Raw genomic sequence first — 26,367 nt, 5'->3', positions numbered from 1 at the left:
TTATCCAGATTGTTGCTGGTGTGGATGGCCTCCCATTATTTAAAAGTAGCCCTGAACAATTTTGGCCAATATTGGCTTATATACGTCCAAAAAGTGATGTGTTTCCGATAGGCATTTACTATGGGAAAGAAAAACCTTCGGACAGTAATAGTTTTTTAAAATATTTTGTCGAAGAAGCAAATAATTTAATTAATAATGGTATAGAAATAGAAAACAAAGTTTTTAAAGTTAAAATCGATGCTTTATGTTGCGATGCACCGGCCAAGTCTTTCTTGTTAAAAACCAAAGGCCATTCTGGATTCTTTTCATGTTCAAGGTGTGAGCATGAAGGAGAATACTTATTAAACCGAATATGTTTTCCATACACATCACTAAATAGACGACCTCCTAAAAGAACGCATCAGAATTATATTACTAAATCCAAAGAAGAGCACCATATTGGAAACATTTCTGTATTAAGCACTTTAACAAACTTTGATTGTGTCAATGATTTTTCTCTAGACTATCAGCACTTAGTATGTTTAGGTGTTGTTAGAAAATTAATTTTATTATGGGTAAAGGGGCCAATTCCAATACGTTATGCATCATGGAAAATAAAAGAAATATCGAAGGCACTAGTAAGTTTAAAAACTAACATACCCTGTGAAATGGCTAGAAAACCAAGAAGCTTGGAACTCATTAACCGTTGGAAATCTACAGAGTTACGTATGTTTATAGTTTATTTAGGTTGTACTGTTACTAAACCTGTATTATCTAATAAACATTGGACACATTTATTTAACTTGAGTTTGGCAATGATAATCTTATTGAGTCCTGATTATGGTTGTCATCTTGATATAGCACAAAAACTTTTGAATAATTTTGTAAAGAACTTTGAAATTGTGTATGGACGGCATCTTATATCTCACAATGTACACGGATTAACTCATTTATGTGATGATTTTATTAAATTTGGTGTATTGGATAATTGTTCAACGTTTCCATTTGAGAACTTTATGAGTACTCTTAAAAATCTTATAAGAAAACCAGATAAGCCACTGATTCAAGTTATTAAAAGGTTTAATGAAATGCATGCACTAAAATCCAATCCTCAAAAAGAAGAAAAAATGTATACATGTACTAGACCTCATACTAACGGGCCGCTTATAGAAAATAAGGAGGGTTTGCAGTATACTACGTTAAAGATGGAGAAATATTCTATTAAAACACACGTTGAAGCCGATAGATTTCTTTTAACTAATAGTAATAAAATTGTTAAAGTTTTCAATATAGTTGATCAAAAAAATTCAATATATTTAATTTGTAAACAATTTGAGGACATCAGTACGTTGTTTGATAAACCAATTAAATCTACAGAGTTAGATATCTATGTTGTTGGAAAATTAAGTGATAAACTAGCCTGGTATTCAATTAACGATATAAAAAAAAAAATGATTGTATTACCTTCAGATAATAATTTAGTTGCTTTACCTTTAATTCACACTTAATTCTTCAAATACTCAAAAAGTACAGTGTTTTTTTTTAAAAAATCCTTTATATTATGTATATATTATATTAGTAGGTAGCTTATATTACTGTTAATTAATTTTGTAAATAATATTATACTAGATGAGAATAATTAATTATATGTACAAGAAATTTAATTATTATGATATTATGTACCTAGCATATTGATTGCATTTTTATTGATTAATTAGTTATAATGAATAAGATGAATGAACTGATAATGTAAATGAAAATTAATTAATTAGATCCACTATAGGTTAAAATAATACTATAGACAATTAATTGTTAAGATTATTATTGTTATTTTTTTTATTAGTGGACAAATCTTACAATTATGTGGTCAGTTATTAATTTTGTGGACGACAATACTGTTGAAGTTGTACCATCGTTTTGGGTCCATAAAACTAACTGTGCATGGCCAAAAAAAAATGCAACACATTTCATAAAGCGAAGAATTCCTCCAAATAAATTTGATTTTGACTATTTACAAGCCAAAAAATTATGTAGTGATTTAGGTAAGTAATACAAATTGAATAATTTTTGTAACTGTGAAGTTCAATATTATTTTTATATATATTACAGATGACTATATTATAGCTAAACAAAAGGCAAAAGCATCTGAAGACACATCAAATATTTCATCTTCAAATGAAACTTCTAAAGAAAGACTCACACGGTTCCAAAAAACTAAAAAAAAAAGTCATGAAAAATGATTTAAAAAAAATTGAAAAACTTAAGTGGAACACTAACTCTTTAGATAGCCCAGGTAATTTGTATTTATATTTTGTTGTTTATATATACCTTTTAATTTTAACTTGATCAATTGTTTAGCTTCATCTATCGACGAAGAAGATGATTCAGACAAAGATACAAACTATTCTAACACAATTATTCACGAGGAAAATATTGTACTTGGTATTATTATTTGTTTGTTATATTTCCCCTTATTTCTTTATTTTTGTGTTTGTATTATATACTTTCTTATAACAGATAATTATTATTATTATAAATTTAAAAATTGTTTTAGGTATATCAAATATTCTATAAAAATAGTCAGTACTAATTATTCAAATAATAGTTTATTTTTATTTTACAGAAACACCACCTTCTAAGCAAAAATTAATTCTTAATGATCTTCAAAAAACTTTTCCTGGTACATCATTGTTCAAAAGAAGACTAAATTTTGATACAAACAAATGCAAATCTCTGAGCCCAAAATCTAAAATGTGTAGTAAGTTATTTTATATAATATTTAAATTTATTGATTAAATTATGTTTCAATATTGATATGCTATATTAATCTTAAAAATAATCAAGATAATAATTAAAAACATTATGAGGCAATATTTTATTTTATATTAATTTGTTATAGATGTAATCAATTTTAACGAAGTTGAGAAGATCGTAACAACTTCATCATCGCCATTCAAAGTGACAGACATTAATCTATCATCTAATTCTACTCCGCATTCTAATAATGGTATGTATACAATATTTTAAAATAATAATACACCTATTAATTTTTTAATTTTTATAACTTTAATTATGTATGTATATAGGATTTAGGTAATAGCTAAGTAATAACAACTAATAATTATTCAATACAGTGGCTCCGAATTTTTTTAAATGTGGTTATAGCAAGGTGGATATTTGATTGAATTTTAGAGAAAGGAGGGGGGGCTAAAGTCTGATATTAGAACAAAAAAGTCCTCGGTAAGTCACACGGAAAAAAGTCTCGCGTTACATAGGTTTATAAATATATAAAAAATATTAAAATATTGTTATTAATTATAATTTATAATAAATTAAGAAGGGGTAAACTACTATTACAAATCGTGTACACATACTACACCAGATTATTGATTATCAAGGTTTTTTCCAAAATCTTTTTTTGTGTAATATCTTAAATTTATTTTTCCTTGATCTGCTCAAATCTACAATAATTTTGTGTCACTTACACAAAAGAAGCACCAAATTTTTTTTGATATCAATTAACGATTCAAGATTAATATTTTATATAAATCCAGTCTTTTATTATCGTATAGGTAGGTGTTTATATTTTATATAGTTACATGGGTAATACATGTTACATTTATTGAAAATAATTGACAAACAAATAAATTAAATTGGTACCTTTCTTGGATTAAAAATTACTCTCACATATTATGTACATGATAGAAAATAAAAAAAAATTATTATTGTCTAAAGTCCACATAGTAAGTTATTTTGCACAAACAAAATAAAATATACAAAAAATAAATAATGACAAATACAAAATTAAAAAAAATTAAATAAACATAACTTTTAGAAAATATATAAGTAAAATATGTTTTCCTTCATTTTGATTGATACTTACAGAAAATTCATACATAATAGTAGATTTAAATTCAATCTTTTATTGTATTGGTATTTATATATACATAATATAATACATGTTACATTTATTGAAAATAAATGTTTTTGTTTTATCTATATTATATAGCATTTTCTATACACCATAAACTTTTCAAAATAAATTTTGACTTGTTTTGAGCTGTTTAACGACATTTTCTGTTTCCAATTATTTTAGTTTTTTTTCTATAAATGTTGATGATAAAATTGTATTCTATGATTATCATAGTCATATAATAGTTAACCCTTCGATAATTATTATTAAAAATTAAAAAAAAAATATGTGCTATCTATCTACAGATACAATTTGTCAATCTAATTTATTTTATAAATAAAAGTACAAGTATAGTGGAAATATAGTATTTTATTTATACTGCAACAAAGACTTTTTTCCGGGGACCTTTTTACAGGGTACTTTTTTCTGTTTAACAAAGTCTTTCTTTACAAAATAAGAAGTGGTAACTGCATATAATCGGTCCTCTGTTCAACAACAAGAAATATAAATTAGGTTTAAAAAAAAACAACTGTGGTATATTATGCATCATTACTGTTATTACTTATTGGTTCCCAATACCGCAGAAACAGCTTATTTTTATTCCGTATAATGTATATACCAATATTCGGGATATAGAATTTCGAGAGCCGTGTACTTGGTTTATTTTATCTCACGTGCATCAGGATAAAATGATCTGATTCTCTATGTTCCTTTAAGATTGTTATACGCGGATTCTACTGTATATAAAAAATTTCACTTACATTCACTAATTAGCAAACAGTATTTTATTCAATTAAAATTAAAATATTCTTTGGCATATTTTTTATTTATATTTTTAATCATTTATAGATATTTTAACAAAAATCAATAGAACAACATTAAATACTTGGTATGAAATAAAAGCTTTAGTAGAAAGGATTGAAAGTCTCGAGAATTCACTTTTAAACAAAGGTTCCAAAGAAGTAATGAATGATGATTCAGATAATAATTTCATCTTTGCACTACCACTATCAAATGAAGACGAATTGGAAATTTTTGAAGAAAAACTTTTAGATACTGTATTTAAAAAAAAATTGGTAAAAAATTAAATATAATGTAATACTAAAAATGTGTAAGATATTATTGTACATAAATATTTTTAGATTTCAGAATTATCTCGTTTGGTGCGTGGAACTCTACCAAGCACGGTGCGTGCAATCATGCGATACATGTTTAAAGATATATTATTGGAACAATATAGTTTTAAAGGTCAGAAAAAAAAGAAAGTATTTCATACTTTAAAAAGTTGTTCAGTTATTTTTGGTGAGTGAAATTTAATCACTTTAAATTAAATGTTGAATCATAGAACTGTTAGTTGTTTGTTTTTAACATTATGTTTTAATCATAGATTCTATAAAAAAAATTAACAAATTTCAAAATTTTAATTCAATTGATGTGGAGCAGCCAATCAAAATATTTATTGCTGGTGCCAAATTCAGAAATAAGCCAGAATCTTCTGAATTTTAACTATACAAATTGCAAGTTATTATCATTTGATAAATATATCTATAATATGATTAATAAATTAATTAATTGTAATTTTTCTTTTTTTTTATAATATAAAGTTTAAACAATTTTCCTTGTAATATATATTCATTAGATTTCTATGGGTTTTTGATAGTATATTAATTTCGATTATTACTAATGATATAAGTTAAACTTTAATTTTTACATAGAAGAAGTTAGGAAACTTCCTAATTTTGTTTCAAAGGTTTTTTTTTTAATTAGGTACAGTATATATTATTAATTAAAATACTTATATTTATTATACAATTGTAAATTGTTATAATTTAATTATAATGATGAAAAAAAATATTGTTCTTTTTACTACCTGTTTTATAAAAGATAAATTCATTTTTTATGTAATATATAATACTAAACATAAGTTTTAGGTATAAATATAATAATATTATTATAACGAATTTATTTTCACCAATTTTTTTTAATATTCATTGTTTACACAATATTTCTTTTGTAATACGTTTATTATGTATAATACTTAAATTATTTTCAATTTAAATGTTTGCATAGTTTGTTAATTGTTTTTATTAATTAATGTAATGATATACAATAATCTGTTATTTACTTATTTCTAATAAATTGTTTGTATAAAAATGTAATTATATGCACAATATGCATTTTATTAAACTATAGAGTTAAATTTATAATATATTATTGTATTTTATTAAATATTATAATATTTATTTAGTATTATATTATAATTATATAAGGTATGGAGATTTATTTAACAATAAAATGCATACTTATTGATGCCAATAAGTATGGATTCAAGTGTATGGGAAGGAACAACGAGGGTATAAGGACTATGTAGCTTTAACCAAATTATTCATGGACTGCTGATGATATACATATATATTTTTTTAGGTGAAAAAAAATGATCTATTATTTCTATAATAATAGCTCTATTATTCTTGAATGATACTACAAAAAGAAAGTATACATTTTATATTAATATATTAATTTGTATGGCTTTGTGAGGTCCGTACACTCAACTGTGGAAACACTCTTGAGTGTACGTATCGGCCGGTGTTGCTAGCTCCCAGATGGGTGACAAAATCCTTGCCACACATACAAACTCCCCCTCCCCCCCAGCTACAAATAACCTACAAACAAAAAACAGCTAATGGCCAAAGTTGCCGGGCTTAAGCTCAATTAAAAAAAATATATATATTAATAAAATAAAATGGAAATAATATTAAATCGATAATATAATAGTATTGTTTTATTATTATTTTAAATGTTACGTTTTAATTACAATTCAAATGTATTGATTAATTGTTATTTTTCATAAATATTTTAATGATAACACAATTGTATTATCACATAATTAATAATTTGGTAATATTTTATTGATGTCAAACTCGAGGCCAACCGTCATTTTATAATCATTTCTAAAACATTTTTTCAACGAATTTGATGCAAAAAAAAAATATTTATCGAATGATATCATACTAAAAATAATATCAAAAAAATGATAAAAAAATCTATTTTTGCTATCTGGGACGAATACTACAAAAGCATAACTTTTATAGTTGATTGATGTTTAAAAATATAATAATTTTTTTAATTTATCCAGTCAATGCTGACAATGACTAAATAAAATGCCTACAATTCATAGATAATTTGGGTAATATTCCATTTAATTACTAAAATATAACTTGAATCGAAAAAATCATGTAAATATATTATATTCACAAGATAAACTATTATGGTACTTCGAACTACTTATTTTTTAGCTGTTCGACAAGTGCATCTATTAATCTATTATTTTGAAATTTTGTTTTACAATGACACTTTTGGATATCCCTAACTCATAGAATTACTATTATGCCGGAAACCTCTCGGAGAATAATTTCCTTTTATTTTGCTAATTTTTTTTTCTGTTAAGTCAATAAAGATTACGTCTTATGGGGCTATTTCTGTTATTTGTACTTTAAAAAACCATTTTTTGTACCTATTAGTTGTATAGATAAAAAATATTTATTTTTTTATAATCTTTCAATTTTAAATGTAATCATTTATATATCATTTGTACAAGCTCTCTTGAATATAGGCGATAACGCTAATAAAATACAAAATGATCCTCTTGCCTTATCAACATCAAGGATTGGAATTCGAACAGTAGTTCTTACATTAATACGATTTGGTTTCCTGTTTGATGTTTCTATCATTTTTTTAGCCTGTTTTTCTAAACATTTCATTGTGAATTCTTCACGAGCATTCTGTATGATTTGTTGCACCTTAAATGGTAAATTATAAAAGTATTATACTCCTATATAAATATGTTTATAATGCGATTTTAAGATGGATGGATGTGGTCGAAGACAATTTAAAAAGGATAGGAGTTAATGACCGGAGAAATATAATCCGTAACCGGGAGAAATGGCGTGAAGTTGTGATACCGGCAAAAACTCTCGTAAAGAAGATCAAGCCAGAAGAAGAAGAATAAGAAGATAATACAACCTTAGAAAATTAATATATTCATTGTTATTTTATTTTATTTTTTTTTTATTATAAAAGCCGCTAGTATAAACTATTATTAGAATATATTTATAAACATTATATACATTTTTTTTTTTTTTTTAATGTCACATACTTTGTACTAATTTTATCTCTCAGACCCAATCGGAACATCACAAATTTCCGTTCAACATCACCGATTTTGTATCGTTTGATTTAAATTAAAGTTAAACCCATTAAAAAATGTAAAGTTAAAAATCTTATCTGCGTTAACTTGTTGGATTTTTTAATTTTTTTTTTATTTTTCTGTGATATATAAGTATTTTTAAACTATAATTAATTTATATTCCTCATCTTAATAGAATTCTAAATACATCTACATGAATTGTGTTTATAAAAAACAATAATAAATTAAGTATTACGGGTTTGCTTTTATAATTATTCTCTTCCTACGTAGTAAGTGTTCAACATTATGACAATTAATTACGATTATAAACACTGGTTCATTATTCTAGCCGTTCAAAAAATGATCAACTTACAATTGCACCTGTTACAATTTAAATTTGTAATCAAATCTAGCGTGATAGATTTACAATAAAGGGTTTAATAAATTAGTATTTATTTCAATCACAGCATATGACGTAAAAATAGGCAGATACGCGTCAGCAATGAAGTACATTGTTCCTAAAATCTAATTTCGTTTATATTTGATTTTTACCTTTCTTCTTAAGGTCCTCTGTTTTAATATCTAAATAAGAAAGTATTTAATTATTAAAAATTAATTACATATTTTTAGTTTTTGCTTTATATTTAAATAATTGATTGCTTCTTAATATAAGCAATCGTACCAATCTAAAGTATAACATGATTTAAAATAAAATATTATATTAATAAATAATGATGTAATAAGTAGGTTCCAATTTTGTGTGAATAGATAAAACAATGAACTTAATTTATTAGTTAAAAAAAAAATGATGAATTTATCATTTTTTTTTTTTGTGATTATTAAGTATAAAAAATTTTAATATCAATCTCTTCTACATCGTACTATACACGTAACTCGACGTATTCTACTATTAAGCAGATAAGGTTCCACATCACGCATTTTCCGAAACTAGAATAGAAATATATATGTCTATGTAATTGCATATGAGAAAATCATTGAACTGGATAGCGCATTTATTAGATAAACTCCATCTATGGATTGAAGGAAATGTATAGACAGCCATTTCAAACTAATTAAATTTGAGGTAGGTCAGTTAGGAGATAATATTAATTTTAAATGAGCAATTGAAAGTACTGGGGAGTTATTTAATATTGAATCAAATTTTTTATGTAAATTGGATATTTTAAAGGCAGCATAAACATTAAACATGTTTTAGATTTTAAATTACACTATGGTATTAATAACAAAGATAACAGTAAAGAGAGGCGATAAGAGTAGGTGTAGCCTATCGTTAGATGTAAAATAAGACAGATTCCGCTTACATTGTTTTAATTTCCATTTTTTTTATGTGTCGTTAAAATTATTGTAACCAATGTAAATGGAGAACTTTTATTTTAGTCGACAATGACCTATTAACCTTATTTTTAACATCGTTTATAATGCAATAATTTTTCTTCCGAAAAATAACATAGACACCTGACTGAGCGATTGCGTCTTAATGTTATTGCTCGAGTTTGGAATACGAGAAGAGTGAATTTTCTAAGCGGATAGTTCATTCATGGTTATCGGGAAATGTGTCTAGTCAGCTTAGAGATAATACTGTGTTATAAATAATATTATTAATTGATAGTCTGTATATTTTATTTATTATTTTAAATTACAAACAATAAAATGCATTTCATCTATTTATATTTTTCATAATCTTAGTTCTATTGATAATATCTTAATAAAAGTTCATCAACATAATAAAATCAGTTTAAAAAATATAATGTATTAGTTTTCTTACATATTTTATATGCAGTTTCGACATTTTCATATCTATTATTATCTACAAATAAAAAAATAATAAATATGTTATTACTATACCTACAATAAAAAGGTTTTTACTTTTTACATTCAATAAGTAGTATTTTAATTTTTTTTTTTTAATGTTATAGTGATCTTTAACATATTTACATATTATGTTATTTTTAACTTGGGGAGCTAGCGTATCGTAACCTATATAAATATCTACCAATAAAATTAGTTAAATTTTGACCTGTCACGAATCTTAATGTCACATAATGATTTTTAAGTTTAGGTATATGTATTTTCGTTAAATAATTATATACTCACCATTAAATTTGGATTTAAGATTTGCTGTTTATAAATTTATAATTTAAAAAAAATAATGTGAATACAAAAACTTAGTTATGCTATTTTCATGAATAATACTCTTAACAATAATTGTTAAACATTTATTATTCAGTTCTTAATATATTATAATTAATTTTAAACATGATAATGCATAGGTAACTATTTTAATCTCACTATATTTGAATATAATGTAAATATAAAGTAATTTATTATGTTTGGATTTAAAATTGTATACAGTTTAAATGAGTTATCTTTAAATGTTTTATTAGTTAATTATAATTTATATTAATATGATCATATGAATTACAAAGTAAGCCTTTTATGACAGGATATACAAAAGTATTATTTTATTGTACTTAAATGATACTTGAAATAGTCAATTTATTATATTCATAATTGAATGATTGATTGATAAGATATTTTGTGATTCTAGGTCTGTTATGTTTTATAATTAACTATCATGGAAACGATATTAGTGATTAGATTAAAAAATTATTTATTTTAAATCAGTTAACTTACTTAAACACTCTACAATTACAAATAAATTATAAATCAAACGTAATTAAATCAATTATATTTACAGTCGAATGATAAAATAAAATTATAATTTTTTTTTTAAAGCTATTACATAGTTTTTATAATAAAATTTTTAATATGGAACTATTGTGATGATTTGAATGAGTGTAATTATTTATTAGTAAAAACGAGTAAATCGTTTCGTTTTAATCTTTAAGGGTAAACAAAAAGCTTATTATTACAAGTGTTAATTTTGTTCAGTATTTTTTTATTTAAAATCTCTCAGGGATCAGTTATGAGTGTCATAATGTTCATAATTGCAATAAAAAACATCTTCGACAAAATACCTTATCCAAAAAAACATATCATGTTCACCGACGACTGCTATATTTATTGCGATGGGAATAACATAGAAACCACGTTAAGCATTCTATAATCATCATTACAAACCCTCCAATACTGGTGCAAAGAAACCGGATTCAAATTTTCTCTGGCCAAAAGTCAATGCATTGTATTCAACTACAAACCTAAAACAAACCAACACCTACACCTAAATAACGCACCATTATTTTAACAAAATACTAGGAATAAATTTTGAAGACAACCTTAAATTTACATCTCATTTAAAAGTAAACGGTCACTTTGTACTGTCCATTGTTTAAAATGCAGTACGCGGACACCTTGTACTATTATATACATAAAGTGTATATTATTATAAATATAAGTTTTATACATAAGTACCTAGTAACTAATAATTATGTATAGTGTTAATTATTAAAATAGAAAAAATAAAAATAAAATTAATATAAAATATTTCCATATTTTACTATTTTTATTTTTATAAACTAATATTCTAAAAATTTGTAATAGTAATAACTATTACAGCTAAATATTATTTTTATATTATACTACCTTTTGACATAATATTTATATTGTCATTTGACATTCATATTTAATATAGATTATAATATTTTTTATTAGCTAATATTCTAAAAATCATAACATCTAAATACTATTTATATATTATACTACTTTTTGACATTTTTTTGATATTTATATTTACCCGACCGTACAAAGTGTCCGCGTTTCGCATTTTTAATATCTGAATTTAAGACAACTTAAAATTATTTCTAAACATAAAATTAGTATAATCAAAATTTATCCCACACCTGGGGTGCAAATCAAAAGTCACTACCCATTGTTGGGTACAGATTTGGAATGATCGATAATATTCTCGATCATTCGATGATGTGCGTTTGTCACCGCGACAGTGCCTGGTTGAGTTAAACAGGTCTGATGAATTTACAAGTTCAGATTTAGGAATTACCGAGAATATGGAAGAAATGTGTGGAGAAATTCAAGTGGTGTTTTCAAAAATACGTAGATATCCTCCAACTACACCACAAGGTGCAATCGTAGAACGCGAAAATATGTATAATTCTCATGCATCGTTGTCGTTGCCGAAGATTGAGCGTCCAAAATTCGACGGTAGTCTTATCAACTGGTGCGCGTTTCGAGATATGTTTACGTCACTAGTGCATGAAAATTGGTCAATAACGGATATAGAGCGCTTTCATTATTTGGTATGTTGCTTATTAGGTTCGGCCTTAAACATTGTCAAATCAGTTCCACTAACCTCGGAAAATTAAGCAATTGACTGGCGTGCGCTTCAGGATCGTTATGACAACAAGCGACTTCTTGCTACGGCACATTGTGATAAATTATTTTCTTTTGAACGTTTACAACGGGAATCGGTATCCTCGTTAGTATCTTTTTTTAATACCTTTCGCGAGAATGTAGCTGTGCTAAAGGCACTTGGTGTTACTGATTTGTCTGGATTCTTGCTATTTTACATCGGTGCCCGTGTCATTGACTCTGACACTCGTCGATTATTTGAAGCAAGTGTACCTCAAGAAAACATACCAAGTCTGGATGAGCTATTGGACTTCGCCGCGAATCGGTGTAAGATTTTAGAAAATGTTGGCACTAATACGGATACACTGTCATTGGGTAACAGCAGTACTAAAAAGGGCAAGGGCGGCAAGGCGTCCTTGAAGACTTCATTATCGACTACTGTCACTGCCAAGAACAGATTTGCGTTTTGCGATTGCGATCACCCGTTATTTCGATATTTAGTGTTCAAAAAAAAATCTGTCGCCGAACGGCGGGAGTTTGTCGTTAAAAGAAATTATGTTTTGTTTGTCTACGTTTGGATCATGAAACAAACTCTTGTAAGTCGGCGTACCTATGCAAAACTTGTGAAGGACGACACAGTGTATTGTTCCATTTAGATTCAAAAAATAAGGGTTCAGGAAAAACATCAACACCAAACGTAGCGACAATTTCAAAGCCGATTGAAAGCCCCGCGGATCAGAACCTTACATCTACTAACTTTTCATGCGCAGTGAAATCAGATATTAGTGTTGTACTAGCTACGGCAGTCGTGAGAATATGGGACCAATCTGGTGAGCTGTTGCCAGTACGAGCTTTATTAGATATTGGATCACAAATTTCGGTCATTACTAATCAATGTGCGATCCAACTTGATTTACCACGTGACATGGGACGAGTAGAGGTTAGTGATCTAGCACAACAGCCCGTACGAACTGTTAAGGGTTCAACCAATTGTAGTTTTATTTCCTTGTTTTATGATGTACCACAAATATCAGCCACCAACATCGTAATATTACAAAAAATTACTGTTATCGTGCCGAATCAAAAATTACCCACTTCAATTCGTAAGAGATACGGGCATCTCCCAATCGCTAACCCTGATTTTGATGTACCAGGCTCAGTAGACATGTTGATCGGAGGGGATTTATATCCATTCATCTTACAATCACGATCGGACATTTTCCATAGTCCTGGTCTGCTTTCAGCTTTGCACCCACAGTTTGGTTGGGTAATAGTCAGAGCCATAGAGGGGTCAAGAGAATACTCTACGGCATCATCGTTGGCGGTTCATGCAGCATCAGATAGCCAAGATATAGGTGAACAGCAATTTTGGGAAGTTGAAAAACTTTATATAAACCATGGCCCAAGCATGGAAATGAAGTATGTGAACGACATTTTCAAGAAACAGTATCGCGGGATTGTAATTGAGGATTTCATGTTGCTTTACCCTTTCAAATCCATTATTCTTGGTTCAATAGAAAAGGAAAGTAAAAGAAGTGACGCTTATTCATTAGGCCTAGTGTCATCCCGTTCATTAGCCCTGAATCGCTTATATAATCCTGAACCTCACTAAGCAAAAATGAAATGCTATATAATACCTATCGTGATTTTATGGACGAATATATCGCACTAGGCCATATGAAGTTGACTGATCGCGCGGGAGAATATTTCATACCACATCACGCAGTTGTAAAACGGAAGGAGAATGACATAAAAATTAGAGTTGTTTTTGATGCCTCCGCCCCTTCATCGTCGGGACGTTCTCTGAACGATTGTTTAGCAACTAGATCTAAACTGCAAACCGATATTAGGGACATCTTATTGCGTTGTCGATTTTATAAGTACATCTTCATAGCGGACATAATTAAGATATATCGACAGATATTGGTTCTTGAAGAAGACCGTGTTTACCAACACATCCTGTGGAAGCGTTCACCACACGAGGAAGTGCAGGAATATGAGTTGTGTACTGTTACCTATGGTATAAATTCAGCACCGTTCTAAGTTATTCGCTGTTTTCTTCAATTGGAACAAGATAATGATGCGTCACAGAAGGGCTATGCTTCGAAGGTCTTTTTACGAATAACGGACAATCAAGGTTTTATTAACGTACATTTCATTTTCATTACTTGCAAGTCAAAGGTTCCTCTGTTAATTACGTCCAAGATCGGTAAGTCCATGACCATACCCCGTTTAGAGCTTTGTGCCGCACTTTTGTAAGCACGTCTTTTTGCACAAAAGATATCACTGTTGAAGGAATTTGTATGTGTACAAAGCTTCAGAGCATTGTCCGATTCAACGATTGTTTTGGCATGGTCAAAGGCTGGGCCAAAGGATTTTAAAATATTTGTTACAAATAGAGTTAGCAAAAAAAAAGGAGCTATTGCCACAATGTGAGTGGAATCACGTAAGAACTATATCTAATCATGTTGGAGAATACCTTCAATTCACTTGCTCAGTTGTCACCATATTTAGACAATGAAGGATTAATACGTGTCAGCGATCGACTTCGTTTATCGCTTCTGACAGAGGAAGCTAAACATCCGGTGTTACTCTCTAAGGCTGCTCATGTTACGCAGTTAATCATCATCCATTATCATTTGAGCATTCTACATGGCAGTCCAAAATTACTTATGGCCACGATTCAAAGGAAATACTGAATTGTATCAGGATGCTCAGTCTTTTGGAAAATTCTACATATATGTGTTAGATGTAGTTTTTGACGTAATTGAAAATGACACAATCATTCAACATAAGCTTTCAATAATAACTAGCATCTTATATATAAGATTTTTCCGTGAAAGTACGCTTAGAAGAAAACTTATACCTAATATACCACTTTTTTGTAAAACACGCTGGTCGTCTAAATACAAAAGTATAAGAGTATTTTCAGAACATTTTATTTCAATCATGACAAATTTAAAATCATTATCAAATACTGAAGGACATTCGAATTCTAATACAAGGCAACGAGCTCATTTCTTATATTCTACAGCCTTAAATTCATCATTCTTAATTTCTATGATTACCATGGCGAAGTACAGTGCTATTTTAGAATTTGTAACAAATATGTTACAAGGTGTTTCATCAGACCTATATAAAATTAGGGAGCATATTAATTCATTACTAATCATCGAAATGACGCTCATAACATTTTTCAAACATTATTTAACGATGTGAAATCAATCGCCATTGAAATAGATTTTGCCATTACAATTTTTGGCAAATTACGGACTGCCAAGATATTGATTTTATCGATTTGTTAAATTATTCTACATTTTTCCCAATTATAGCTGTTGCTTTAGAAATATTTTTATCTCTTCCGGTTTCATGTTGTACAGGAGAACGTTCTTTCAGTACATTAAGACGTGTTAAAACATGGCTACGTTCAACGATGTGTGAAAATATATTGAGTAGAACATGTATGTTGAGTGTTCATCAAGAAAAAGTAAATTTAAATAAAGAAAAATTTATTGAAAATGCACTGACACATTTTGTTAGAGAATGTCCACGGAGATTGCAATTTATATTTGATGAAAAAAAAATAATATATAAATAAAAATAATAATGACAAAACATAATAATGTAATATAAAAAAAACGTATAAAAAAATTTTCATTTATTTTTTTAAATTAATTTTTGCCTCCCCTCCTTAGAAAATTGTCTGGGAACGCCCATGTCCTTAGTGCTTTATCAGCTCTAAAAAACTTATCCACAAACAATAAAATACATAACCTAAAACATTCAAGCAATATTAATCAAAAAATAAAAATAAATATTAAACTCAAGTGAGTACCTTCTCACATTGGTATTGCAGGAAATAAACAAGCAGACAAATATGCCGGTCTCACGACGAAAAAAAATTCCTAATCCTACAAAAAACAACATAGCTTCTGATGACATAAAATAATTCCATTATTAAAAATGCCCCCTCATCATGGCAGGATAACTGGAATTCAATACCAAATACCTTATAACTTAAAAGCATTAAAAAAACAATCAAAAATATATCACACCCTTTCATACTTCAATAGACGTCATGACATAGTAATCATCCGTGTTAGAATTGGACCATCCATGCTCACACACTCATTTTTAATCAGCTAAGATCCTCAACCAATATGCAAAACATACTATCAAATACTTAAAATCGAGCACACATTGCAAGAATGCACACAATACACCTCAATATGCCATCTAACATAAGAAATCGACGAGAAAAAAAACTTTAAAAATTATTTCATTCTAAACATTACAAATATTATTAAAATATTGTAAATAAGTTTAAACTATATAAGTTAACTAAATGTAAAAATAAAACGGGTTAAAAACCATTGCTGTTGAAGCCTTATTTCAAATAATAATAATAAATAAGAAATAGTCAATCATATCATGAACTTACTATCAAAAGCTGTGAAATTATAAAAGTAAATCATATATATTTATACATATTGGTATAATTATTAACAGATTTATTAATACACTACCATTTGGATTTTAGAATACGGTGAATCAGTTTAAGTGAAATAATTGCGGTGTCGTCTCAATAATAGTGGCTATAATAGTATTTTAAGTTTTAGGAATGTCAGCTGTATAAATTTTAAATGAATCGGGAGAAATGTGTCTACCTCGGGGAACTCCAGCTTTAATTTGTTAGTATGAAAATTCCAAATAACCGTACCGGGTTATGTTAGTACGGTTGCATAACTGTTCTGGTAAATTAATTCGCACAATTTTGTGACTTATCATAGTATTTTGCATAGTTTTAGAGATTTCATTCAATTTTATTAAACCCTTGTAATAAAAGAGAATGATGCATAGGATATAGTTTTGGAGCTTTGTTTTATTTAAGGGAGACAGGCGTGTGGTCAGAGGAGATAAGATCATTTAAGTTGGTAACAGTTAATTTTATATATATAGGTAATGTTGAAATACAGAAATCTAAAATGCCTAGGTTTTTAATTTAGTATTGTGGCCAGTAGATAGGGCCATTTAAGAATATGTGTGTATAATTGTAATTGGTTACGAATTTTTCGAAGTATTTTTTCTCTTGGATTGTCATATGATATGCTCCACATAGAGAGTGTTTGGCATTGAAATCGTCTATCAAAATGTTTTGCCAAAATATTTGAAATATTCTTTTAGTTTTGAATTAATAGTAGGGTAGATAGGAAGGGAAACAGAAGATATTTTAATTGGTGTATGATTTAATGTTCTTTGGATATTATTATTAGTTACTTGTATAAATGTATAGCAAACGTCTGATTAGCCGGATGTAAATAGTGTTTGATTTTAGTAATATTATTAAATACTATCCTACATGCCCAGTGTTATCAGGATAAATTATTTACCATCGTTAGTTAATAGTTTGTCAGAGACTGTTATAATGAGTCTTATTAGTAGATTTTGTAGTGATTTAACTGAGTATTATTACTTAAAAATCAAATAAAGTAAACTTTTTAAAGTAGATAAAAGATGAATTTAATTTTAGATTTTATTGTGATTATTCTAACGTCAGGGTTATGCTTAAAAATTTATCATTTTATTCTTTAAAGTTGACCAAATAGCTTAATATTACATATTTTTTTTTTAATTTTAAACAAAATAAAATAGTCAATACTATTACGAACTTACTTATGCCAACTGTGAAAGTATAAAAGTAAATCATAATTATATATATATATAAACAAAGTTATTAACTAAATTGATGAGAAGTGGTTTTGTGATTGAAATTTTTCTTCCTTTTATATTTTATAAAATTAAAAAAAAGACATATTTGTGACCATTGTTTATTGAATACATACCTAGTTATATTAAAAATAGAAAAATTTTTGAAATTCAACATTTATGAAATATTCATCAATTGCTTCAAATATAAAAACACTTCTCATCGAAAAAAAAAAAATGATCACTTTTTTATTTAACTATGAATCTACTAATTTACAGACTACAGAGAATCAAGAAAAACATATTTTTCCAGTGATAGAATTAACAATAAAAAGACCGAATGGATTATAACAAGAACGTATTATTTAAATAACAATTTATAACTGTTTAATACCTTATAAGAAAGCTCTATTTTAAAATTTATACACAAATATTATTATATAAGGATTGTTTAATTTTAAGTGTTTTAATGAATTTAAAATTATGATAGAATAATTAGATATTAAGTAAAGTATGTCTTTATGTGAGTACAAATATTACTGTAATTATAAACACATTTATGGCCTTACTCTTATTATAAGTGCAATTTGCTATAAAAGATAAATACAATAAAGTAATTAAAATTTTTTTATGTTATAAATTATGTTTAATGATATAATTCGCGATGTAAAAATAAGTTATACTCGTACACAACTTGTTAAATTTAATAGATAATTTTAAACATCTATTCCGATTAAAAATAAATGCAATATAATAATACATACTGTATGAGTTCAATTGATTAACTTTAAAAATTATATTAAATGAATGTTAGTGTTATTTTAAAATAGTTCTTATGTTATAGTTGATTTTAGAATATAAATTAAACAAAGTAAAAAAAATTTAAATCTTTAGCTTAATACTTGATATTATATTATTTCAAAAATATAAATTAGTTTTATTATGAATTCACTTAATGATAAATCAAACGTAGTGCTGGAAAGTTTATGTATTATAATTAAAGTGTTTAAAATGAAAAAATAAATAATCCAAAGCTAAAAAAATGACCAGTAATGTTTTTTACATTTTTATTTTTATTTCTCATACTTTTAAAGACTTGTCCTTGACAAAGTCGACACATTCTTTACATAACAAATTACAATTTCAATCAGGCGGTACATACCTACAATTTATATTTTCAAAGTGTTGTTCTCTTTTTTTTTTTTTTTTTTTGAACAATTATTAGTTACTTGAAAAACCACTTTAAAATCTAATAATTTAAGTACCTAATATAAGATATTCTAAATTAATTGTACTTAATGACTGGAACTGATAAAAGACAAATAATTATTGTTATATTAGCTGAGCACATAATACTTTTTTTTTTTAATGCATTTCAATGAAAGAGCATAAAAAAAGCATGTTAAAATGTTTATGTCACACTCTATGCACACGTCAATGATAATAAACTTGAACAATTAACATTAATTTAGTAATGCTATTTGATGTTGTATAGATATACTTGTTAGTTTTGTCTTTTGCATTTGCATATTATGAAAAATACCTACAAAGGCTAAAAGCTATAATATCCAATATAAATGTGATATTATTATTTTATTTTACTTTTAAATTTCTCACAAATTCAAAATTCGTCAAAAACATTGAACCCATCGTTTTCCGCTATAATGTTTAAGTTCGTATATTTTGACAACATTTGATATTTAAATAAAAACAGCTATCATTAATTTAACAATAAAAGATTTTTTTTTTTATGTTATTTTAAAAGTATAAAACGTAGAACTTTTCACCACTGCGCATATTGTTTATGTGTGAAATATTCATATCTCTTTTTGGTATAAATTTGTAGAATGGAAAATTTGTACTAGAAACATTTGAATTTATTTTATGTACATATTTATTGTATTACTCACAACGTTCTTCACAATAATCATTTAGACTCATCGGGGTAACTGTAATAAATGAATAAAAATCTTTATTATTTGGTTTTGTTTCTTTTTTTACTTGATACATAATAAATATAAAAATACAATCACAAGTATAAGTTTAACACGTTTAAAACAAACTTTATAATTAATTTGAAACAAACTTATAAAACTGAAACATTTTAAGAATAATACTTACTTTCAGGTCTTTCATTTATGATTTCATTGTAATACGCAGTTATAAAATCTGTCAGAAATTATAAATATTATAATCTATACATTAGTTTTATTATTTAAAAAAAAATATGTGTTAAAATCAATGGATAATAATATTATACTAATGCTTTCATCAATGACAAAATAATAATATTAGGGATTCCTGTTATTTGGAAAAAATAATCTGGCAATCATTTATTAACTGTTACACTCAAACTTTCATAATACAATGATAAGATGTGAATATATAATTATAATATGTTATTTTTTAAATATACTTATTTATATCGTCTATATAATATTATAATAAGTTGGTATTAAAAATGTTTGCATGACTGCAGTTTGGGTATACAGTCGACAGTTGTAATAAACAACAGTTCTTAACCAAAACACCCTGATTAGTTGAATAATTTAAAACTTTTGCTAAGATATATAAAAGATAATTAATGTCTGTAGCGATTATAAAAATGTATTAAATAACATACTATTAATATCAGCTTTTGATAGTAGTGATAATCCATACGCCTTCGAGTGTAGCTGTAAACAAAATATATAAAACACAATAATATTTGATTTGTGATTTTTGTAATAATATATTAAAATTTGAAGAAGCTATGAAATTAAAAAAAAAAAAAAAAAATTTCTCCATAATCATTATGACAGTTTCAAAAAACAAAAAAACGCTGAACTACAAGTAGCAGACTGTGAGTTTAAATCACTTTGTTACTCATTATTTAAATACCAACCAATAGATAACAACATCTTTTATTTATCTTTCATTCTGTGAAACTTATTGATAATTGATATTGATTAATACCTTGTTTTTCTTGTATTTTACTTGAAATGATTATATACAGTGACTATTTAAATTAAATAAGGTAACATCTAAAGCGTTTATTATTATATCTTCTATTTTGAATGTATTATTGACATACTGAATAATAAAATGAATGATGATATCGTTGTCAGATATTAATTTTGTAGTTAGTTAGTCAAAATAATGTTTTTTAATAAAATTTAAATTAATTTCAAACGTTAAGAACAAAAGTAAATAAGCAATTCATAGAACTCTAATTAAATAATACTAAATATCATTCGTATTTTAAAGAAATATTTGGAAGAATAAAATATTTAAATTGCGTTGAAAGTTATACTTGATATATTATATATTTTCATTCTCATTTACAAAGCCTTAAAAAAGAATCAATACTATGCAAGCGTTAGTTTTTTCATATATTAATCAATTTCTAAGGTTTTCAACTAAATAATTTATAATATTACATTTTTAAAGTTTTGATTTAATGTGAATTGAGTGTAAATTATTTATAATTATAATTAATTTAGTTTTATTAACATTAAGTATTTATGAAGATATAAAAATAACTATAATGTCTGATTGCTTTATTTTTTATAAAAAAAAAAAAAATTAAAAATAGTTTTAACTTAAATATGACAGTTTAATTGATGAGAATTAAATTTAAAATATTTTTACAAAACTCACTTTTTCTGATGCATTAAACTCTAATTTATGTGTTGTTTGTAATTCAAAAAAATTTTTGCCCATTTCAGTACCTATTAGTTCTTGATTATTATCCGCGAACATGAGTTACCACACAATTAATGGAAAAAAAAAAATGTTTATTGTATTCATTTATTATTCAGATATACGATACATGCTGCCGTATATAGGGTGTTAAAGAATATTATATGTCTAATATTTTTTTTTTAATCGTAGGCATCAAATATATTTTAAAGATATAAATTATAACCTCATTAAATTACTTACCACACTTCTTTGCAAAATTGTAATTTATTATTATTAATTTATCTACAGAAAAACATTTAATACATCAGGTGTTTATTACTCTCTCATATTATATGGAGATTTATGTAACGCACAATTTTTATATTAATATGTATTGAATACACATATGTAATAATTAGGGGTGTAAATTTGTAGGAAAGTATATTTTTTTTAAACTGATTATGAATTTGAATTATGTAACAAAAGTTCCATTTATGAAGCTTTTATTTTGAATTTTTCGACGTTTTTAAATTTTTAAGTCATATTTTTATTTTAGTTAATTTTTTCGTATTTTTAATCAAATTCTGCCAATTGACATTTTTGAGAAAATATTTTTATTTTATACAGGTTGTATGAACCTCAAATTTATATTTTACATAAGCTGTATGCGGGTCAAAGATAATGATTCAATAAAATAAGGCATTATTGTTAGTTATTTGTGGCATATAAGTATAACAGTCACGAATTTCCAAACTGGTTGATTAATAATTTTAATATGTTATTGGCATTTAGTACCTTTTCGACGTTCGCGAGGATACTACAATTTTTGTCATTTGAAGTGCAAATTTTATTGCATTTTTGAAATTTTAAAAGAATTTTTTAAGGTTTTTCATTGTTTTAAATTCACGGACCTGGTGATAATTATAAAATAGTTTCACCTATTGTATATGATTAGGAATATAATATAAATAACAAAAATTGATCCGATAACACTTAATTTTAATACTATAAATAAGCATACTTACATCGAAACCCGGTTGCTTTTAAACACTCTGTTATTTTGTTTCCGAAATTAAACAAATAATATAAGTAAACATAAAATTAAATTAAAAATGTCTTCTTGAAAATGTTAGAATAAGTAGGTAATAGCTTCAATGTACAGATAATATTTTTAATGTAATTTATCAGTTATCAGCAGGACTTGGGACTTAATGTGCATACATATGAAAAGTAAAATATAAATTTTTAATTTGACATCCTTATAAATATCAAAAAAAAAAAATAAATAAAAATAAGTATCGTATCCGATTTCTTCTATCTATTCTCGAACAAATATGTAAATGCATAAAGTCCCTGATCCCTGGTTATCATTGTATCAGTAAGTCACTGTAATGTATATATTTAATTTGAATTAAATTTTAAAGCATTCTATGTAAAAACGATTCTAAGCAAAGATAATTTGCCACTATATATTTTATAATATATAAATTTATATTCAAATAAACTATTTTAGTATCTAATTATAATATAAATGGTAAGTTAAATTGATTTTTACCAAAATAATTATATTTAAAAATGTCATTGTATGTAAGAAATATAATAATATGCATTAGATGTTTCAAGTAGTCATGAATAATATTTTTAAATTTGGAAAAAATAAATTAAATTTTAAATTTTTGTTTAAATATACAATTTTATCTAATTTGAATTTGAAATGTTATTTACCTTACTTGTATTTTATTTTCAATTTTATTTGTTTTTAAAGTTATTTAGAAAAATACTGTTAGTTATTTACTTTTGATATTCCCAAAGTACCAAATGAGGTTAATTTATTCATTTACTACCAGAGACAACTAAGAAAAGTTGTAATTCAAAACGATATTATGACACTAAAAGGTGATGAAAAAAAAATTGTTATAAAATTAATGCATTCATCACTTCACTTAGAATTTATGAAAAATTAAACTTAATTCGTATACTCTGTTCCAATTATGAATTAATATAAGGGCACACTACCATGGCGCATCCAAATGCACCACAGAGCAACGCCTGAACCTCCTCCCCGCTAGGACTGAGTCTAATTACTTAGTTTTTTGTCGCCTTTAGTCAACTATAGTCGTCGCCGTCGACGACGTCGTAGTAAACAGAGTATTGCAATTGCCAGAATGGTCGGCGGCAGCGCCAAATGTAGCAGGAGTTTTGACCAGTTTTCGTTTTACCCGCCAGATGCGTAATTATTGTTATGATTACTAATAATGAGTATCTCCATAAAATAAATAACTGTTTTAAAAACAATTTAAGTTATTATACATTCCTAATGTTATGTTAGATATAAACAAAAATATTTTTATGAATTTCTAACCACAAAATAATTTGTACTTTTCGAAATTTTGACGAATTCTATAGAAAATTTAAATTAAAATGATTAAGAAATAGTAATGTAAATATAATATTTCAATCTTATATTTGAAGGAAGTTAACAACGTAGTGCTTCCCTTGGAATCTTAAAACAATGTTCTACAAATACACTATAAAATGTATAATAATACATATACTGACATAAATAAATATCTTACCTCCGCATACTAAAATATTAAATAAAATAAAATAATTTTAACTTATCAAATATGAATGCTTAAATTTTAATATAAGATAAAGCTTAAAATATTATAAAAGTATGTTAAGTTGGTACATAATATTAATATAATAAATCCATTTTATCATAGTATGTCATATCTACAATACAACTGTAATTTACTGATTTAAAATCCATTACTTTTGCATTCTAAAAACAAAAACAAAATATGCATTAAGTTTATGGTTTGATATTTAAAATATGTTTAGTATTACATATATTATAAATTATAATATAAAATACAGTGGTTGATGATCCTGGGATTTATCATTTATATATTTTGCGTATTTTAAATTGGATGAATTGGTAAAGTCTATGTACTTTTTACATGTATTATTATTTTTTGTTTAAAGCGACATAATATTCTGTGTTTTATTTAATGTACACACATACAACTGCGTTGATATTTATATGAGTATAAACACCATATTGTGTGTAAACATGAATTGAACTGTGTAATTTTACAGTAACTTTGTATGTAAACCAAATTATATTTAAATGTGGGTGTAAAGTGCACACATAGTCGTCTTTGGTTATGCAGAGACCTTTAGAAACACAGCGTTTTAAAGTTCCTAAACCAATAAAAAAAAAAAAAAAACTATTGTAGACTTATTGCATAAATAATGTATCATCCGAATTATATTGTAATTAATTGATTTTTAAATACATATTTAAAATGTTCAAGTATTTAAATACTATCCTAATTTACAATATTAAAATCAATCAACATAATTTATATTCCTAAATAAATAAACTTGACTAAATAATATGGATTACTATATAATATATAGTAACTATAACTAATTTATTTATTTATTAAAAAATATCGGAATATGCCCTTTGAATACAAATAGGTAAATAAATACAAATATTGGAATATAATAGTAATGGTTGTGTGAATAATAATAGTTATGATAATAATACAATAATAACATTCATAATGACAGTAAAAAATAAATTTAATAATTAAAACAACAGATATGATATTTTAACAAAAAACGAGGATATTATTTAGCAGTATAATTATTATATTAAAACTTTCAATTCGTTAGTCAACATCTTATTTCCTCATTCGTTGTGTCAATTTTAAAAACAATCACTGGATATTTGAGTCTGATATAAATAGTCATACTATGAGATATTTGGGTATTCACTTCAATACGTCACAGAGTAAAGGTGTCAATCATAATTTTTGAAGGCGCGTGAGTCCGGGGTTTACTCACTAATCGTCTGAACTTAGGATAAAATATATGAAAATGTATAACATTTGATCTATATGTATTATTTTATAGAGTTTTTTTTTTGTAACTTATGAATATATAACCTATTTAATATTTCAAGTGAATCAATCATTACTAAGCATCAAATGGAAATTTAAATTTATAAATCAGTACCATTCAAATCTACATTTTGATCTTTAATCGTAAAAAATAACATGAAACCAGATATGATAAATAATTAGTAATAAATTGTGTCAGTAAGTAGTCTTCCAAAAAGTTTAAATAAGTTCATGAAATATAAACGAATGAAAATTGAATAGTTATTAATAACTATGATCTTAATAACAAAATTTCAATAATATTGTATTGTTATTATCATTATATAGTACTATTAATATAATTATGAAGTTTTTTATTCCTATCATTCGGTTGTACAAGAAGACTCAATACTCTAAATTAACAGTGATGTTATGTGAATTTGTGTTATTTCATTTTAAAATAATGAATCTATAACCTAATTTTTAATAAAAATTTTTTAATCAACAGTTTTCAATTATTTAGAAATAGTTACAATATTTATAAACTAATTGATGTTCGTTACCATTTTGAATTTGCTCTTTAGAATATTTACAGTGGCTTAAATTAATTGTAAAAGTTAATATTATTAAAACTTTAAATGAAATCATAGCTATTTTTTTTTGTTTTGATAATTACAAAGATATAACAACTTAGATAATTACAACTTTGTTTTACAAAGAACAAATTTAAAATGATCGCA

The 26,367-nt window shown here is 25.7% G+C and overlaps 2 protein-coding genes across 3 annotated transcripts; one reads left to right on the top strand and one right to left on the bottom strand.

Annotated features, from left to right (window-relative positions):
- The first annotated feature begins 1,943 nt into the window (after nucleotides 1-1,943).
- LOC112603761 (kinesin-related protein 2-like) lies at nucleotides 1,944-5,405 on the top strand. The gene is made up of 8 exons (XM_025352495.1): nucleotides 1,944-2,021; nucleotides 2,089-2,272; nucleotides 2,338-2,421; nucleotides 2,603-2,737; nucleotides 2,879-2,986; nucleotides 4,742-4,968; nucleotides 5,035-5,194; nucleotides 5,280-5,405. Exons 2-8 carry the CDS (start codon nucleotides 2,155-2,157, stop codon nucleotides 5,396-5,398), a joined length of 951 nt encoding a protein of 316 aa, XP_025208280.1. The 5' UTR covers nucleotides 1,944-2,021; nucleotides 2,089-2,154; the 3' UTR covers nucleotides 5,399-5,405.
- Nucleotides 5,406-10,066: 4,661 nt separating this feature from the next.
- Nucleotides 10,067-26,367, bottom strand: LOC112603748. 2 transcript variants are annotated; one of them, XM_025352474.1, is made up of 15 exons: nucleotides 26,191-26,367; nucleotides 24,511-24,519; nucleotides 24,311-24,319; nucleotides 22,760-22,786; nucleotides 21,996-22,037; nucleotides 21,711-21,790; nucleotides 20,695-20,746; nucleotides 20,193-20,240; nucleotides 19,982-20,020; nucleotides 18,836-18,856; nucleotides 18,641-18,661; nucleotides 18,039-18,047; nucleotides 16,807-16,815; nucleotides 10,734-10,742; nucleotides 10,067-10,217 (listed from the first exon to the last, which is right to left on the bottom strand). In XM_025352474.1, exons 1-15 carry the CDS (start codon nucleotides 26,273-26,275, stop codon nucleotides 10,174-10,176), a joined length of 504 nt encoding a protein of 167 aa, XP_025208259.1. In that variant the 5' UTR covers nucleotides 26,276-26,367; the 3' UTR covers nucleotides 10,067-10,173. The 2 variants fall into 2 exon arrangements, with proteins under 2 accessions (XP_025208259.1, XP_025208260.1); XM_025352475.1 differs by lacking the exons at nucleotides 10,067-10,217; nucleotides 10,734-10,742 and adding exons at nucleotides 11,052-11,257; nucleotides 16,892-16,960.

The sequence above is a fragment of the Melanaphis sacchari genome, unplaced genomic scaffold (genome assembly GCF_002803265.2).
Source record: "Melanaphis sacchari strain LSU unplaced genomic scaffold, SCAv2.0 Contig110_pilon_pilon, whole genome shotgun sequence".
NCBI classification, from domain to species: Eukaryota; Metazoa; Arthropoda; class Insecta; order Hemiptera; family Aphididae; genus Melanaphis; species Melanaphis sacchari.
Note: the sequence above shows the minus strand (reverse complement) of the source record. Positions and strands in the feature narration are given on the sequence as shown.

Bases quoted from the DNA above. Each gene is read 5' to 3' on its own strand.
- LOC112603761 (XM_025352495.1), top strand. From the start codon at position 2,155: ATGAAACTTCTAAAGAAAGACTCACACGGTTCCAAAAAACTAAAAAAA. The intron at 4,969-5,034 runs GTAAAAAATTAA...AAATATTTTTAG, and splicing joins CTGTATTTAAAAAAAAATTG to ATTTCAGAATTATCTCGTTT. The intron at 5,195-5,279 runs GTGAGTGAAATT...TTTTAATCATAG, and splicing joins AAGTTGTTCAGTTATTTTTG to ATTCTATAAAAAAAATTAAC.
- LOC112603748 (XM_025352474.1), bottom strand. From the start codon at position 26,275: ATGATTTCATTTAAAGTTTTAATAATATTAACTTTTACAATTAATTTA. The intron at 21,791-21,995 runs GTAAGTAATTTA...ATAATAATCAAG, and splicing joins CAATTTTGCAAAGAAGTGTG to AACTAATAGGTACTGAAATG. The intron at 18,857-19,981 runs GTGAGTAATACA...TAATTTTTAAAG, and splicing joins TGATTATTGTGAAGAACGTT to TTAATCAATTGAACTCATAC.